General features: G+C 37.2%; 1 protein-coding gene across 1 annotated transcript in view; it reads left to right on the plus strand.

Annotated features, from left to right (window-relative positions):
* The window catches only part of megf10 (multiple EGF-like-domains 10), an 83463-nt gene that overhangs the window by 36853 nt on the left and 28171 nt on the right, over window positions 1-18439 (plus strand). Inside the window, exons 6-7 of the mRNA XM_042509621.2 lie at window positions 11613-11859; window positions 16718-16838. Coding sequence (XP_042365555.2) covers window positions 11613-11859; window positions 16718-16838 — 368 coding nt within the window. The remainder of the gene's footprint in view (window positions 1-11612; window positions 11860-16717; window positions 16839-18439) is intronic.

Below are 18439 nucleotides of genomic sequence, written 5' to 3' on the forward strand. Positions count from 1 at the left end.
GATGTTTATCATGTTTTGTTTCTTTCAGAGGAAAATCTGTCAATATATATCGTAACATGGCAGTGCTTGTGCTTTTTGCTCGTATGTTGGATACAGTGGAAACCGTGACTGACTGTGTGTCTTTGAAAAAGCAGCAAGTATAGTTATATTAGGTCAGTCATTTCATTCACCCCCGGTCATTCACCAACCCCCCTCAGTAACATGTCTTTAATTTCCTCAAGAGCCACTAAAGACTCCAAAGCATTAACTGTGTTTTACAGGTCAGCGGGCCCCAACAATATGTCTGAGGATCAATTTGGGGGCCAAGAACAGGAAATGGGGGAAAGCAGTGTTCACAGGGAAGCAGGAATAATAGGAGAAAATTGTATGGTAGGGAATGACCTGAGGCGCTGGAGCTTGTGATTTAGTACACATGATGACAACACAAGATGCTCAGGAGGCCTCAATTCAGCTGTTAGAATACATCAGAAATAACAAACACAACGTGTACTGTATAACCAGCAGAGTCTCTGCGCAACATCCTCTATTTCTGTGAACTTTCACCAATGGACCAATAGTTTTTCACTTTGTCATGCTTTGAGATCTGAAACATTGCATATCACAGTTCTTTTTTTGTGGTGTTCTTCAACATGATTCCATTAAAGTTAAACAAATCTAACATAAATCTTTTCCACAAAAATTTCAACTTTCTGCTCCTCATTCAACTGGTTTTATATTGAGCCCCAGAAACTCACAAAAAGGCAGAAGCTAGTTTAATGTGTCAAAAACATCACTACTTTAAAAATACTCTCTTTTAAATATCTAAAATGAGAAGGGAAGGCTTTTATTTTAAAAGCAATAAGTTGGAAAATAAAAGATATTCTTGTTCTTTTGCTCCAATGATTTGATAAAGTAGATGAATTTTGACTTTTTTAAATGTCTGTAAAAGCTTCTGAAATATATAAAAAAAAATTTTTTGGGGGGGGGGGTTGGGCATAAAATGTAAATGATAAATACTAATTAAATGTTGGAAAAATCATTTTTAAAAAAGATTTTAAAACAATGCATGAAAACTTACTGAAGAAAATCCCCCCAAAATATTGGTAAAATGTCTGAAAATTATAGTTAAATATCAAAACAATGTCTAAATAAGGTAAAATATCTAAAAAATATCTATTTTAAATTGGATAAATAAATCAATCTTTTACTTGCTCATTTTAAGTTTCAACTACTTACTTATATTTTATACTCCTCCTGAACATTGGGGGAAAATGATAGAAACCTCAGGAAGAGTGGCAGAGGATGATGAGGGATCCGTCTTCCAGGATGGACAGACGTGCAATAGATGTCGTAAATAACAATTGAATTACATAATGACAAAAAGCCATTTAAGTAATTGATTTAATTTGATTGGACTGAAGCTCACACTGGTCTGTTCCTGACAGTGTGCATGTAGTGAGAATTGGTATTTTAGTACTATTGATGTATTTGGTCAGAGTTCTTCTTCCATCACCTCAGACTTAATTTATCCTTCACAGGAGAATGTCAGGTTATACTCAATCTGCAAAACATCACAGCCACTCCCACTGTCACACACTTGATTTCTTCATGGTTCCCGTGTGGATCATTTGAACTTTAATCCAACCTGACTTGGATGCAGATTCTTCTCTCTCTGAGTCACTCTGGCCCTCTCAGCTCCCAGTAAGGTCACTGTTTCCTCTAATTCCCCCCCAACACCTATTCTCCTGTCCCTGGACACGGTAGAGTTATGCAGTGTTTTAATGACTTTAACAGAAAAACAGAAAAATATTTTACACTCTGGTCCACAAAGGCAATGTTTTTCTATGTTCTTGTGACTAAATGAGACCAGGGCAAAGCACAGATGGAAAAAAAATCATGAAGTTGCATTTACTTCTATTTACACGTATACAAATATTTCCTATTCCTCAGAGGTCTGTAGGTTTGTTTTCCTCCAGAAAAAGCACACATTCATCACTGTAATCATTTTTTCATGTTATGCTGACTCCAAAGTGTGAGTCTCATTCTGTTTAAGTATTTGATATCATTTTAATATCAGTAGCCCTGTCTACACAGAAATCACACTACATAGCCACAAGAAATTCCCTTTTTTACGCCTCTTTTGTATTTTTCCACACAACCAAACAAAGGCAACATCATGTTGCTCCAGCGTGTGATTTTAGATAGCATGCCTGCAACGCACAAGCAAAACAGGCATGACGGGCGTGATGTTTACACAACAGCATCTAGATTTAATGTCACATATCCGTTGGCAGAACTTTCTAAACAATAACATGTCAATAACCCTCATTTACCGTTTCTGTTATATGGTGGCTGATCTCGTCCTGTGCTTGGAGGGTAAGGAGCTCCCCAGTCTCACTGTTTCCCCAATTTTTTTCAGCTATGTTTCTTTTTCTTTGAGTTAGCTGGTTACTGCTGCTAACTAATTTTTAAATTCCTCAATGTGGATGATACACATGACATGTCATCAAAACATAACACTCGGTTCACCCATGATCTTGTCCTGCAGGCTGTCCCTTTCACGGAGACTGTTTCGGTGCTGTTACTTCCTCCTATGCTGATTTCAAGGCGAGTCAACTATACAGAACAGCGAGGCGGCATAACAGCATGATATTTCCACCTTGAGAAGGCAGTGTAAAAGTAACTTACAGTGTTACATTATCTTTTGTCCAAAGCAACATGTATGAGTTGGGCTAAATATCTTTTACCAAAAAAAGAAAAGAAAAAAATCTGATGAATTCTCATTCAGAGCTCATAAAATACCACTGCAATGACAGTGAACCCCTTGCGTGTGCATGATACGCTCCTGGACGACATCAGTTGAGAACATAGTTGGACAGAACCCATGGCATTGTTATTATATGTTGTTGGATGGCACCTGCTGCGTCAGCCTAACGCTTGGATGGGCTGCAACTCTTGAGAAAGTGGCTGGATGTAATCTGTCACATGCACATGATACACCACAGAATAGCATCAGGTTGAAATGCTGCCAGTAATGATGTAATAAAAGGAGTACAAGAGTCCCTAATGGGCAGTGGATGGGTCCTACAAACCCCAAACTTTGATGCAGGAGTCCAGTCTTCGCTTTCCCTCTGAATGGTTTTTTTTTCCTACACCATACCATGCTTCTCCTTCCCCTAACCATCCGTGCCAGCATGTGCATTTGTTGACGTCTTGGCGTTGGTTGTCATGTGCTTGTGTTGTCTTAACATAACCACTTGCTGTGTAATCCCACCATGTGCTTGTGTTGGTATCACGTTGGCAGCATCTCGGAACGTAAAACCAGTCGCGAAAGGAAACCTTAAAACGCAATATGCAAAGCGGCAAAATGTTACATCTGGGGATGGTAACATGTTGGAGGAGCAGGAAGCAGCTGCAGAGTCAGTCAGAGGCAGCAACAACCCAATTCTAGCCAGCACAAGCCACACCGCCGACTCCCAGCCAGATCGGCAAACTTTCTGTTGCTGCCGTTACACAGGTTAGACCCGACACTGGTGTTTGTGCTGGCCATATTCAAATTTCTACAGCTGCCAACAGAAGGTCGGTCTACAGAGCTGCTGCCCACTTTTCTCCTGGGGAGGCAGTCCAAAGCAGCGGGGAGAATGGCGGAGGGACTGTGTGGTGACTAGCTAGTGCTTGTCTCTTTGTGGCCTGAACAGAGAGCGAAAGAGTGTTTAAGGAGAGGCTGAGTGAATGAGTTGCGGGCAACTCCACAATGATGATAAAGATAAAATAAAGCAATGTATAGGAAACAGTGTGTTACCGTATGAAGCACATGCACATGCCCATGGTCATCTGGTGGGAGGGGCTTAGGACATAGTGAGGAGAGCTCATAATACATCCATGGCAGAGCTGCAGGGGGAGGGAGATTTTTTTTTTTTAACTTTTTGCCATTTTCCAGAGTTCTGCCTGCAGCTTTAAAAGCCTGGTTTCCTTGTGTTAAGTGATGAGAGTTGTATTGTATAATGACAATAAAACTCTGGAGGAGGGAACAGATTCCCATTCAGCCTGGAAAACTGGAGGAATGCTACAGATGTTATTTCTCACTGGGAATCCTCCATATCGGTGTGAAAGGCGTACTCTGTTCCCATGAGTGCACCATGCCTGGTAGACTGGGTAATCACTAAATAGATGGAAAAACATCCCAGTCCCAATCCCTCCCCAGTGTGGACAGTCAGAGCTGAGCCAACTCTCAACAACTGGCAGCTCGCTTTTTTTTTCCTTTTTCCTTTTTTGTACGACGTGCTGTGTCGGCATGGAAAACAAAAGAAGATACATGTATGCAGAAGTTTTACCGTACCTGATAATGGCACATGAACTCTGGAAAGCATTCTGAGAGTTTACAGACAGCCTTGTGACCAAACGCTGGCACTGCCATTTTGCATGGGCCAATGAAAGAGAACAGTCTGTTCTTCGGCGAGGAGCCCCAAGCTTCTGGAGTTTAGCCTTTCTTCAATCTAGGTCAGGTTTCACAAAGGTAGCAGGATGGCAGATTTGAATGCAGGAGGGTTTCACATGTGCATCTTATTATCTCTAATCTCCTCCTCCTCTTTGTCCCCAACCCCTCCTCCCTCGGTGCTTGCCACTGTTTGTCACACAGGCCCAGACTGCCCGAGGAAAGGGAAGTATGCACTTTCTACCAGGTCAGAGTGAAGCAGACTAATGCAGGAGGAATAAAAGGAGCCTGTTAATCACTTGAACTACTTTAGAACTGTGGAATGGTGGGAGATGGCTGTGTTACTCTGCATGCTGGGCACATAAACAGCAGGCTGTGTTTATGTAGTGGAGGAAAAGACCCTGAGCTCAAAGGAAATTCATTGATATTTAAACCAAATTACCATCTTTATGGCACTGTTTATATGAGTAATTGTGGTTGACAATAATAGTACATGTCATCAAAAATAAAATAAAAAAAGGATTTGAAAAAAATCAAGTTTGACAAAAATGATCTCAACTTAAGCTCCATTTATTAGCTATAGCTGGAGCTTTCAGTCTCATCTGCTCAACATCAGATTTCAGCCATCTAGACCAGAACATCAAGGAAAAGCCATAATGTGGGCATGGAGTTAGGCTTTGATTTGTTTGTCAAAATACTGTCCCCAAAGTTAATGAGGAAATTTCTCTTTAATGAAATTTAACCGATGCTTTACAAAACTAATAACTGACAATGCAAAAGAATCATCATCTTGCAGTGGGATCCCTCCAGCTGCATTACAGCGATCCAGTACTTTCCCTCCCCAGTTCCTACACAAGTACTTCCAGTCCTCTTACCCAGATCACAACCATATTGGACCTCAGCCTACATTGTGATTTCATAGGCTGCTCTTATGCACAGTTTTTACATATACCTATGAAAAATAAGACACAACAAGTTGTATATAATCCACTTTATCATGAGCCAGTAATTCATGCAAATCCCACATAATTCAGAAGGCTGATTTTTCTTTTCTAAACTTAACCTACATAATTTTACTTGTCTACACTTGTCCCATGTAACTTAACTCACTTAAACCAAACATACCTGATAGCTGCCTAAACCTCACTTACATTATTTCACTTACCGATGTAACTGTACTTCCCCAAACCTAATGTACATAACCCTATTTACCTAAACCTAATTTATGTAATTTTACCTGCCTATGTACCTTTACTTGCCCAATTCTAACCTACATATTTTTACTTGCCTAAAACTAAACTACATAACTAATCTTACCTAAACCTAACCGAGGCAACTTTACTCGCCTAAACCGAACCTACTTTAGGATGAAAGCCGACTGTTGCATTGCGTCAGGTCTCCAGTGTCTTGGCCAGAAAGTTGTATGTGAACATACCTGCATTAGCAGAAGTAACTCTTCACACCAGCAGATGATGGTCGTCTGTAATTGTAGTTCAAAAAGGGAAACAGACACTAGTTAGCTAGTTAGCACATTAGCAAGACAATCCAATGCTGAAAGAACAAAGCATATTTCCAGCGCACCAGTGAGCCATGACACAAACCATCAGGATATGTTTCTGCAAAAGAGCTCATGGTTATAGAAAAACAATCTTACCCTGTTTACCTAGTTTTGGCCTCACTCTTTCTTTCTAAGCACCGTTTTTACTTCCTAACTTCTGTTTCTTTTCTCGTGCGCTGAGCTGGATGGCCAATAAAAGTGATTTCAATCACCAACAGGCTCTACCATCTCCGACCTAGATGTAACAAGCTTAATTGGATGAAAAAAAGCTGACAAGGGCCAACAAGGGCCAATGGGGCCGGACACTACAAAGCCACTGAGGTGATAGATGCTTACCAACGGCCCAACATAAACTGACAGTCAGCTTGGTGTGTCAGAGACTTAATGTAATAGTATGGAATATAATGGAATAGGTCTATGTGTTTCGGTAAAAGGCTCACTTGTTTTGATGAACCAACAGATAATAACCACCAACTCTGCAGTTCCCCTCAGATCTGCAGAGCCTTTTTTAGCCTCTTTGAGGTTCTTATAAAGCCACTGTGCTTTACTTTTGATACAGTGAGTGAGCACCGAGCAGCAGGCGGACACAGTCAGAGACCAGCTGGTGAACATAGTGGATCGTTGAATAGTTACAGACAGATATGTTTCTCAGGAGTTGGTAGAGACTAAACGCAGAGCTAAAAGGAGAGTGAATATCTGACTTTTATTCATCAGGTGGACTTAAACACAACTATGAATGAATATAATGCTCCTCTGTGTTTGCTGAACGTGTAATTGGCCATCTGTGTATGAAAATGTTTGCCATAACAATGAGCTGGTAGTATCTGAATGTTGTGCCTATGGATTATTCTGCTGTTCCCAAGTGTCCAATTTTATTATAGTAATATTTTTTATTGTTGCTCTTGTTGTTGTTATTGTATGTGCTAATCATATTTATGTTATTCATTTTAGTAATTGATTCAAAGACATGATTAATTATTTCAGTGAGAGCAGTTTGAAAAGACTTTAGTCCCACTCTGCTGCTGTTGCTCATGATGTGATGATGTATCTGCTCTCTGGATTACACCTTAAACACATCCAAAAAGAAGGTCATATCTGTCCATAAACCACAAGACACCATCACTGCAATCGTTTCATTTTCCTGCATTTACCGCTGTGTATATTCTAGTCAGAGCAGTGAAGCCACAATCAGCTGCAGAGGTCAGTCACAGGATCCCACACAGCACATGGGAAACCGTTTTTATTTTCAAGCACATGGTACTGTTATGATCAGAGATGAAGCTCTTGAAAGCTGAAGCCAGCTGTTGGCTGTGGGTTGAGATGAAGTCAGAGATAAATCAGTTTTTGATTGAAGATCAACTGGTGACTGGTTCACATCTTGGAGACAAATAATATTTTTTAAAAAAACATCTATAATAACAATGTTATCACAGCATATGTAAGAAGTTTGATGAGAGTGAAATATATTCTTGACCTTGGAAAGAGTAGTCCAACAACAACAACAACAACAACAACAACAACAACAACAACGATGACGAGTGTTTTCTCATGCTTTCAATCCTAACTGTATTCATAAGTGGATGAAATTTGCTCACAAGTTCATAGGTTTCCAGAATTAAAAAGATATCCTTTGAAAGGATTTTTTCCATCTGACGTCAATACAAACATGAGCAGTCACACAGAGGTTGTAAACAAATCCTCAGTTTATGGTCACAGTTTACAGACCCCCTTAATGATCATCTGTACTAACTGTAGTTTGGTTAGTCAACTCCATCAGAATCATGGATGAATGCATGGATGCATGGATGCATGGATGCATGGATGGATGGGTGGAGGGATGGATGGGTGGATGGATGGATGGGTGGAGAGATGGCTGGATGAAAGGTAAAGCGTGGTCACTTGTATAAATTGTACTTTAACAGCAGCTTAACAAGAAAGACAGAGATAATGTGTACAGTAGAATGCTTCTCAGCAGCAGCTTAGTAGTTTGAAGTATACAGTATAGCATGAATGTAGCATTAGATCAGAAATATGAATGACGTATTAAGTTTGTTGAGTTTGTGTTTTGATTGGTGCCTTGAAAGAGGTCAAACAGGTACTTTGTAAAGAGGTATAGGCTCAAGTCACATGACTTTTACTCATTTTTTTGTAACTTAAGCATAAAACATGCAACTTACTTGCAGCATGCAATATCACTTGGAGTATTTTGTAGCATTTGTATTGAAATTTATTTTGCTTATTGAATATATGTTCACAATTATTTTTGGTCATATACACAGTATTTATTATTATTATGTATAATTTTATGTTTGAAATTAAGTACATTCAATTAAATTCAAAACATTTTCCCAATATGAAATCAATTTTATACAACAAGACAATACAGAAACACACACAATTCATTCTGATGTGGTTAGTTGTACTCGATGCTATTTAAGTACAATGTCAGCAATGTTTTAACAAATAAATACACATCTTATAAGTATTCATTATTTTTCTAAAGTCAATATATAATTCTTCACTTGTTAGAATGGCGCTACATTTAGTGAAAACCCTATTATTGTGGTAATGGGACTTATGATTGAAACTGAATTGAGTTTTGACTTGTTTAGAGCTTGAAACTCAAAGTTTGAGCACTTGGGATTTGACTTGGGATTTGACTTTGGATTCAAGTTCAAAAACAATGACTTGGGCCCACCTCCACTTTGTGAGTAAAATGTCATCATAAATAATACAAATGTCAGCCAAAGCTATTATGTATGACCAAAGTTTAAATAAATTTCAATTATCCCTTAACGGCTCATGACCTGCTTAACAGTTAGCACGCTACAGTGCTACAAAAAGACACAGTGTAACTTTTAAAGTCCTTATCTAAACCTTCAATTTGTGACTTTTTTTTCCTCGTAAAAACATCTCACTTTCCCCTGAACTTAATAAAGACTGCCATGACGCACAGTGCCATAATAACAGGTCTGCAGCCACTGTAAACCTCTGACTGACTGCTGCTCTGCCCTCTGTCTTTGCCAGGCCCTGAGCGGGCAGAGGCAAGATATGACGTGACAAGATGAAAGGCATCTAAAATAAACATGTGGTCCAACACATTCTCAGGTTTACCAGCTCACTGTGGCTACACAGAAGCTTCATATGCTAGTGGTGATGGGAAGGCCAGACACATGGCACAGCTTGGTCATGTGTAGAAGGTGTGGTCTGATTAGGGCAGAAATCCAACAGCCAGAGGTTAATGAGGTGGGTTCAGGTCGCAGCCCGCCTGACCACACAGTCTTTGGGAGTGATTGAGTTTCTGGCTGTGTATAGATTCAGATGGTTTTCATTTCAGTGATGAAGAGCCGGCTTTGGTTTCAGCCTAAAGAGTTTGTTGATTGATGTTGTGGTGGCACACTGCTCACTGTCAAATCTCAAATATGGTTTAGGAGGTGCTGTAGCTCATAATGGGTCAACATCTAAACAATGGTAAATGGAGTTGGACCATGTGAAACCTTGCAAGACATATTTCAGCCATGGTGAGCCAATGCAAAAGACCTTAACAGCAGCTAGAGGCGAGCAGCTTACTGATGGCTGGTGTAAAGAGATGCCTTTCACATGCTGTTTCACCCTTTAAAACCTGAGCTAATTGGTTTCATATCTGTCATGACCAACTTTCAAGAATTCATTAAAATGTGACAAGAAATAAACTAAAAAATGTTTTTAAAAAAAGAGGGGAGCGTTTTTAGAAAATTATCAGAAAAATAGTGAACAATGTCCCAAAAACTAAATGTCTGATTTCTAAGAAATTTAGAATTAAATTTTTGTTCCCGAAAAGAAATACAATTATATCTATTTTTAAAATTATTATTTATTTATTCATTATTTATTGCACTTTTTATGTCAATATCTTGTTTGCTGTTGTTTTTTACTTTTTATTTTATATCTTCAAGTAACTTTCTTGGATTTTTTTTTTCAACTAATTTTTTGGGCCAAGTCTAGTTAAGTTGTTTGTTGCCTTCTGTCCATGCCTTGGAAAGACATCAAACCAATTTGCTCAGGTTTTAAAGGGTTAGCACCAGGTTTAACCTTCAAGCAGCATTTACAGTTGGACTCCTGATGAAGCAGATCCACCATCAGTTTAAAAAGGCTGTTCTTTGTCACAGAGTCACTTTAAAAATAGGGTTGCACTGCATTATGGGTCACTGGAGAACAATTAAGAGCACTGACCCAGAAATATAACAGAGCAAACTGCAATATGAATAGCACCAATCCTGCATCTTGTGTTAACACGTTGCCATGGCGATATTTCAATATCTGTCATGAGGTTTGGTGTAAAAGGGTCTCACAGTGCAGGCTGAACATGGGACTGTTGGTGAAAAGAGGTTCTTACAAGGTTTAATACTCTGGGAAGATCTTTATGTTCTGTCTTCTTCGTCAGGTGGTAGAATGACAAAATCAGCCTCATGCAGCAACGTTCTCTTTAATTTCTCTCATATTTTCTCTTAAATTTCTGGTAAGAGAAAATATAAAAGACTTCAACTCCAGATGCAGCTAACATTCTTATCTGTCCAAATCTGCTCTGACCAGGTGTGCTCAGTGTTGAGGGAGGGTTTTGTGCTGTGTGCAAGGACATGTATTAAAGTATTAAAAGTAAAAGTATGCATGTGCAAAGTTTTAAATACATTTAAATAAATCAAAGTAATTTAAATAATTAGAAGGGAAACCAGCCAGTCATCATACATACAGTATATATAAGAAGCTTGAATCATGAAATGTTTTTGCATGAAAAACAACTTAAACAATCTTTAAAATAGTTGCCAAACTTTTTGATAATTGATTGATTAATTGTTTAAGCAGCACTTTTATACTTTCATACTTTTGGTTTGTGTGAAAAAAATCTTAATTTGTTAATTACAAATAATAGTCGTGGAGTAAAAAGTACAATATTTCTGCTCTGAAGTGTAATGGAGTAGAAGAAGAAAGTTTTATGAGATTAAAATACTCAAGTAACGTAAAAGTTTAGTTCAGTCTCAGATTTGTACTTGAGTAATTTTTTTTAGTTACAATTAAGCTCTGGTCTGCAGAGGGACACACAGTTACTGAAATTACAGTCATTGGGAGCAATTCACCAGTATAATAATATGTTTTTAGCCCTGAATTTTAATAATCTAGTCATAATTCCTCTAATACCTGAAACTAAATTTGATTAAATGATATTAATGCATTTGTTTTAAATGTTGTTTAATGTTCCTCAAATATAAAATTTATTTTCCTTGTCTTAGATAACAATTTGTGGACTGTGAAAGCGAGATGTTTTTCTCGTATCTTGGTAGGAGCACTGTGGAGCACTGGTAAAATGTTGTCTTACGTAAGAGCAAAGTAAAAATGAGAAATGGTGAATTCCAAAAATCAGTCAGTACTAACAAAATAATAATAAATCCTGGATATGAGCAAAAATAAGAGAAAATGTGTTTGTATATTGTATCTTGCATTAATGAAAACATGAGAATAACGTGCACTCAAGGCTCGTAGTACTTGAGCTCTCCACTTAAACTTGGCAACAGTCGGGAATAACGACCTGAGACCTGTGACCTGCGCCATGCTACGTGTGAAACAAGAGAATCTAAATCTCCTTTTCTTTCATCTTCCCCCCAGCTTGTGACAGTAACCACTGGGGTCCCCACTGCAGTAACAGATGTCAGTGCCAGAACGGAGCCCTGTGTAACCCCATCACTGGAGCCTGTATCTGCACTCCCGGGTACAGAGGCTGGCGCTGCGAGGCCCAGTGTGAGCTGGGCACCTATGGAAACGGCTGCCAGCAGAAATGCCAGTGCCAGAACGGAGCCGCCTGTGACCATGTTACTGGAGAATGCAAGTGTTCACCAGGATACACTGGAGCTTTGTAAGTCTGAGGAGAGTGTGTGAGAATGTGTTTCCTGTTTCTGATCCCAACAGTGACTTTAAATTAAAAGCTCTATGTTCACTGAGAAACACTGCTCAGGCAGCACTCAGTGTTTTATTCTGTGCTCCTGCCAGTGTTAACATGTGTGAAAAATGTCTTTCCAAAGCCAGCTTTTTTTGATGAGATTTTGATTTTGCCAGAGTATGAGATGATTTTTTTTTTCAATAAGACTTTAACCCTTTAAATCCTTGAGCAACATCACTTTCCTTGTTCTGCTTTTGGACGCCTTTCACAAGTATTTCAACTTTTGAACCAACTTTTTCCATTGTATTTTATTTTTATTTATTTATACTAATTTGGGGTAATTTTCTTGTATTTCTTCGTAATTTTTGCTAATTTTGGCATCATTTCTTTGCTCTTTGTTCATTGCTCATTGCGTTCTCCTTTTTGAAATAATCAAGCAATTTTGCACAAGTTTCAGAGTTAAAGGTTCCATATTAGAAGTCAGATTTCCATGTTTTTTCTTTTAGAAAAGCTGGTGGTGTATACATTTTATGAAAGAATCAAACTGCTTAATTCACATAATCCCTTTTTCAACCAGTATTGAACCGGTTGCGATTTAGTTTATGCACCTAATTATGAATCATCAGAGCATTTTGACCAAAAATGAATTGGTTCAGAGCCTAAAGAGTTGGTTCTCAGCTTGAACCAATTTTTTTTCTTAAGGTGCAAGCCGTGATGAGACCAGTGGGTGTGTCATTCTACAGGTAAGAAAGACAAGATGAAAGAGCAACAATAGAGATGTTAAGTGAGAAATCATCAGGGAAAAGAAAGGCATGCAGTGGCCTCATTAACCCTTTGAAACCTGGATGGACATCAGTTTTTCTTGTGCTTCATTCAAATGCCTTTCACAACTATTTAAATCCTTGAAACCTGAGCAAACAGGTGTCATTCTTTTCAAAAACATGGACAAAGCAATGAGCAAATTACAAAACTGGTAAAAGGTGACACGAAATACACTTAAAATTAATATAAAAAAAAGAGAGAGAGAATTATCAGAAAAGTATTCAAAAAAAGGGAAACATTTCCAGAGACTACCTTTATAGTTATTAGAATTATATATTCAAAATATGTTACAGAATATATCCTACTTTCTTCACACTTTTTTTCCAGTTCATTTCCTTGTATAGTTTTGTTTTTCACTTTCCCTTTTTGCTAATATTCAGGTAATTTTCTTTTTTCTCAATTTTTTGCAATTTTTTTGGTAATTTCTTGTTTCTCATTGCTTTCTTCCTGTGTTTTTTTTTAAAGACATTGAGCTCAGGCTACAAAGGGTTAATAGTAGGTTCATGATTTTTTTTTGGATAAAACAAATCATACCAACAAACGTTTGAAGGTAATAAATGCGATCTGCCATCTTACAGTAATCACCTCTTTAGATCAAGACGGCTGCAGGTTTCAGAGCAAGCTGCTGCAGATTCTCCCCTCTGTAAGAACTCAGTGCATCAGTATTTAAACTTCATCATTTTGCTGCCCATCTTCTTGAGGTTAAGTTAGAGATTCTAACTTAACCTCAAAGTTTATAGCCATCTAGAAAAATTCCCTGAAAAACTCTGAGCAAGACAGGGACAGAGGCTTTGGTGTTAGTGAGGAGGTGTGGGTGACCCGGTTGTGAGGAATGATGCTTTTAAAAAAAAAAAAAGAAAAGAAAAGATGTGATTGGTTGTCCTTGTGTGTGCCTGTAAGGTGTGGATACAGTGGAAATGAATTTGTGACACAGTATGAGACATTGAGAGCTCTGTCATCATGTGATCATCAGCGGTGGAAACTAACAAAGTACATTTTGTTAAGAACTGTATTTGAGTACAGTTTTTGAGTACCTTTTGAGTACCTGCTTTTCTTGAGTATTACTTTTTAGAAACCCATTACTTTGACTCCACTACATTTGAAAGGCAAATATTGTAGTTTTGACTCTGCTACATTTCTATGAAGGCTTTTGTTACTCGTTATTCATTTCCTTTGAAGTCAGTGGATGATTTTTTAAATTTTTTTATTCAAAATGCAGAACAAAAACTCCCACACACTGTCCGCTTCCCTTGCAATTAAGAGTGAACTTTATTAACATTGTTTCGGTATAAAGACCTTCATTAGGTTATCATAAAGTTCTTTACATGTCTTTGTATGGAAACAATGGGAGTTTTTCTTCTCCTTTCCTTGGCCCTTGGTCCTTTCCTACACCCTTATAGACCTACAGGTGAACAAAAGTTTTCACTCTGTGACTTAAAACACAAAAGCCCATATACTGTGATCATGCAGTTCTGCGTTGGTTGTCCCGTTGTCCCGTATCTCTACCTTGTGCATGCACCGTGCACAAACATCCTCACAGCCCACAAGAACTCGCCATTCAACAAGCTTTTCATTCCAAAGGTTCTACAGGAAGTCAGTGCATTCAGTGGCTTGTTTTAGAGTCATTAGTATGTGTGACAATATACACTGTATTATGACAATATACAACAATGCACTGAGATAAAAAAAAAAAAAGTACTTTAAATATTTAGACTAAAGTAATAATTTGACTCAGCAACTCTAACTATTATTAGAGTAATATTTGACCAGTAGTATCTAAACTTTGGCTAATAGAGTTGTGTATATTTTTCCAGTCGCCAGATAACTTATCTTAGGGACCGTTTACATGCATGAAATGTAAAACTTTTGTTTGTTCCAGAGTGTAATGTTTTGAAAACGCAACACCTTTTTCTCGCGGTGTAAATTATGTGAGAATTATGACATCACGGCCACAAATAATGATGCACAAGTAGGAGGACAACAACAACAATGCGGACCACTGAGCTGTGTTTGTGCTGCTGACTCTGCTGAGTTTATTAACGCTGTCTGTTCTCGTGTGTGCGGTCTCCATCGTCTTCTTGTTTGTTTATACTCACCGCCGACTACTTGTCTGGCATGCATACTACAGCATTTACAGGTGTTTTTGCAGATCCGTGTACACAAGGATCATTTTCACAATGTTATCATATTTTTTTTAAATGCAAAGGACAGACTTTTTCCATTTTTAATGGGCTGCTTTTGTCTCAATGTGGCCTTAGTGTTGTAGCATGATAGCGTTGGCTGAAAGATCTGAGCTCATTTGTAATGAGATCGAGCACACACATTCTCCCTGCATCATCTCATCTATAGCATCTGTTTAACTTACTTGGAGAATATTTCTCCTGTCTCTCCGTCTTTCTGCCATTTGCACCTTTGCTTAAGAAAGTTTCGAGCCTCTTGAAAGGCCTCCTTCCTGCTCCTGACTTCTTTTTATTTTACCCTAGAAGCTTTCTTAAGGTTTAAGATGCTTTGTGAAAAACTTTTACATTTACTAGAATCATAACTGTAAAAGGATATTTTTAGCAAATGTCATAACTTTCATAATTTTCTTGGAATTTTGAATAAGTGATTCTTTGTACTCAGAAGTTTTAATGAATAAGTCCCCAGGACTTCCTGGCAGAAGAAATATTGTATCTCAAAGGGACCTCTGGTAACATAAAAGTTATTGCTAATTAATTATTGTGAAGTTATATAAAACATTTGGATGACACTCAAAATAACATCTGCACAGATTAACCCCTTGAAACCTCATCAAATTGATTTGATTTCTTGAAAAAACAAGGTAGAAGGCAATAAGCAACTTTACAAAAAAAAGGCCCAAAAATTGGCAAGAAATTAGTAAAAATGTTACAAAAAAAACAAACAAACTGAAAATAAGCCAGAAAAAGCCCCAATTAATTATCCTAAAAAATGATGATATAAAAAACATAAAAATGTATATGTATATGTATATTTTCTCCTGTAACATTATTTAAAATATACTATTATAATAACCATACATGTAGATTTATGGACATAAATAAATTGAGCTGATAATAATATTTATTCAGTGGAGATGTGATGGATGTTTCGATGATGAGCTGCAGGAAACTGCCTGACCACACTTTCATGTCACTTCTTTACTCAGCCAGTAGTGCTGAAACTAGTGAATAAATAAATAATTTATTATCTTTCTCATTTTACAGCTAAACAGTTCACTACAATATGCTTCTTAAAACATTTGAGGAGAGAAATAGGCAATGCAGTAACAGAATCTTGATTCATAATTGATCAGAGCTGTCTAGTTTGAAAGTTTGACAGCACTTCATATGCAGTGACTGACATGATTGACAGCTGCTTTAGAGATTCCCCTGCTCTGGTTGGTTGTTTTTGATGACGTGCGGTAATTTAGATTCAGACAACTTTATTATTCTACCAGGGGCAATTTGTTTGAACAGCTTCCCGTGCACACATACTTTAACATACAGTAACACATAGACACATAAACAGATGAGTAATAAATAAATGTTAGATTTTGCCAAAAAGTTCAGTGTAATAAAGGAATCTATATACATATAAAAAATTAATAAATAATAATCAGATGATAATCAGTGTAAAAAAAACTTAGAGCTTGTGAATATAGCGACAGTTTCAGTGAATGTGTATTTTTGAACTTATCAACTACATCTTTAAATTTGAGAATTTGCCTTTTTCTTTGTTTTATATTATTTTAAATGTGATATCTTAATGTTTTAACCTGATGGTCAGACAAAACAAACAACCAGATGATGTAACTTTAGACTTTTCACAGTTAACATTTTATACATTTATACTTTTTGTTAATATAAAATCAATGAATGAATTAATAAAGAAAATAATGGTAAATTATAGCTCTGTTTACCTTTAATTGTTATTTGGAAGAGAAAATGAAAACCCTAAGTCTTGAGCAAGTCCAGTGACAAATAACCAGACGCTGTTGTCTTTTTTGTCCTAGCTGTGAAGACCTGTGTCCTCCAGGGAAACACGGGCAGCAGTGTGAGGAGAGATGTCCCTGTCAGAACGGAGGAGTGTGTCACCATGTGACCGGAGAGTGCTCCTGCCCCGCAGGATGGATGGTACGCTCCCATTTTTTTTTTTTTTTTTGCCTTTTAACATTAAAAAAATGGCTTATTGTCATGGTTTCTGATCATTTTTAGAATGTTGTGCAGCACAATATCTTTAGTACATAACATGGGCAAAATACCTTCAAATTAATATTATTAATGAACTATGTGAGAGGTATCAGAGGTGGTGAGGGCAGAACAGAAGAGCAGCAGCAGACTGAGCATTAGACAAACCTCATTAAAGTGGTGAACAAGAGCAGAGGAATCCTCAGACAGGCTGTCACAGACAGCTGAACCAGAGGGGAGGACGTCATGATATGTGAAGGAATGAGCTGCTCCTTAAGCATGTTTGATAAAGTTCAAAGGCTCTCAGAGATTCAACAGAAAGGCACCAGACATGAACATCACCCTCCCTAACGGGTTCAAAGCCCAATTATCTTTCACACACACAGGAAATACTCTAATGATGGATTTCTGCTCTAAATGCAAATATATATATATATATATATATATATATATATATATATATATATATATATATATATATATATATATATTTTTTTTTTTTTTAAATAGGATACTTTATTATATGTTTGTTTTATTTTGTATGTGTGTCCAATTCCAATGGATAAGGACACAGAATTCACCTAACAGTAAAAATGACAATAAATGGTCTTAATAATCTTTCAACACAACATGTAAGATTTATTTTCATGAATGGTTAACTCATATCCATAAATCAAGTTATTTTTTAAAACACATTTCACATACATTTTTTAAAAATAATTTTTGTCATTGTGACTTAAAATATATCCTCAATATGTGAAGTATCTCCCCAAAATAGTACAAAAAATAGTATGGGATAAAAATCTAAATAGTCTGAGATGAATATTGTGTAAAAATAATAAATATGCATTTTTTTCTGGAAAAAGATACAGAAGTATCGCTGCAGAACCACCAGACAACAGAGCAGCTTCTTTCCCCAGGCTGTGAGACTCCTCAACTCCTTCTTGACGCCAAAAAGATGTAGCAAGATTTAGGATCAACTTAAATTTCATTTAAACCACGTTTAAGAAAAATGACAAAAAATATTTTCCTGTTTAAACACTATTTCAACTACTCTTTTCTGGTGACACACAGTCCATTTCAATGGTCGAATACTTTCAAAAACATTCTGAATTAAAGCTGTACATTTTTCATATGATATTTTGTCATATGTAAGCGATGTAACATCCCATGTTTACTTAGATAAATGTTTAAACACAAATTTTATGCTTTAACAATACGATTAATAGACTAAAATGGTCGGCCATGCTTGTTAAAAAGGGGGCGTGGCTCTATTGCACTCCTAATCATAAATTTAGACTTCCTAGTTGTGTTCATTGAAATGAAAGGAGAGATCTGAACAAATTAAATCACTATTTTGAGGTGCTCATGTGAAAGAAGCTCTGGATCCTAGTCAGGAAGAGGTTAAAGTCATGGACCATTATACAGAGTAAAGGAGCCGCAGGATTAATGCTGCATTCATGTGATGTCGGAAGGTCGTAGTTTCTGAATTATAAAGTCATTCTTTCTGACTTGGTTGTGTTCATGTGCTTTGAGGTTGTAAAGTG

The sequence above is a fragment of the Plectropomus leopardus genome, chromosome 20 (genome assembly GCF_026936395.1).
Source record: "Plectropomus leopardus strain MGB_pleo_1.0 chromosome 20, ASM2693639v1, whole genome shotgun sequence".
NCBI classification, from domain to species: domain Eukaryota; kingdom Metazoa; phylum Chordata; class Actinopteri; order Perciformes; family Serranidae; genus Plectropomus; species Plectropomus leopardus.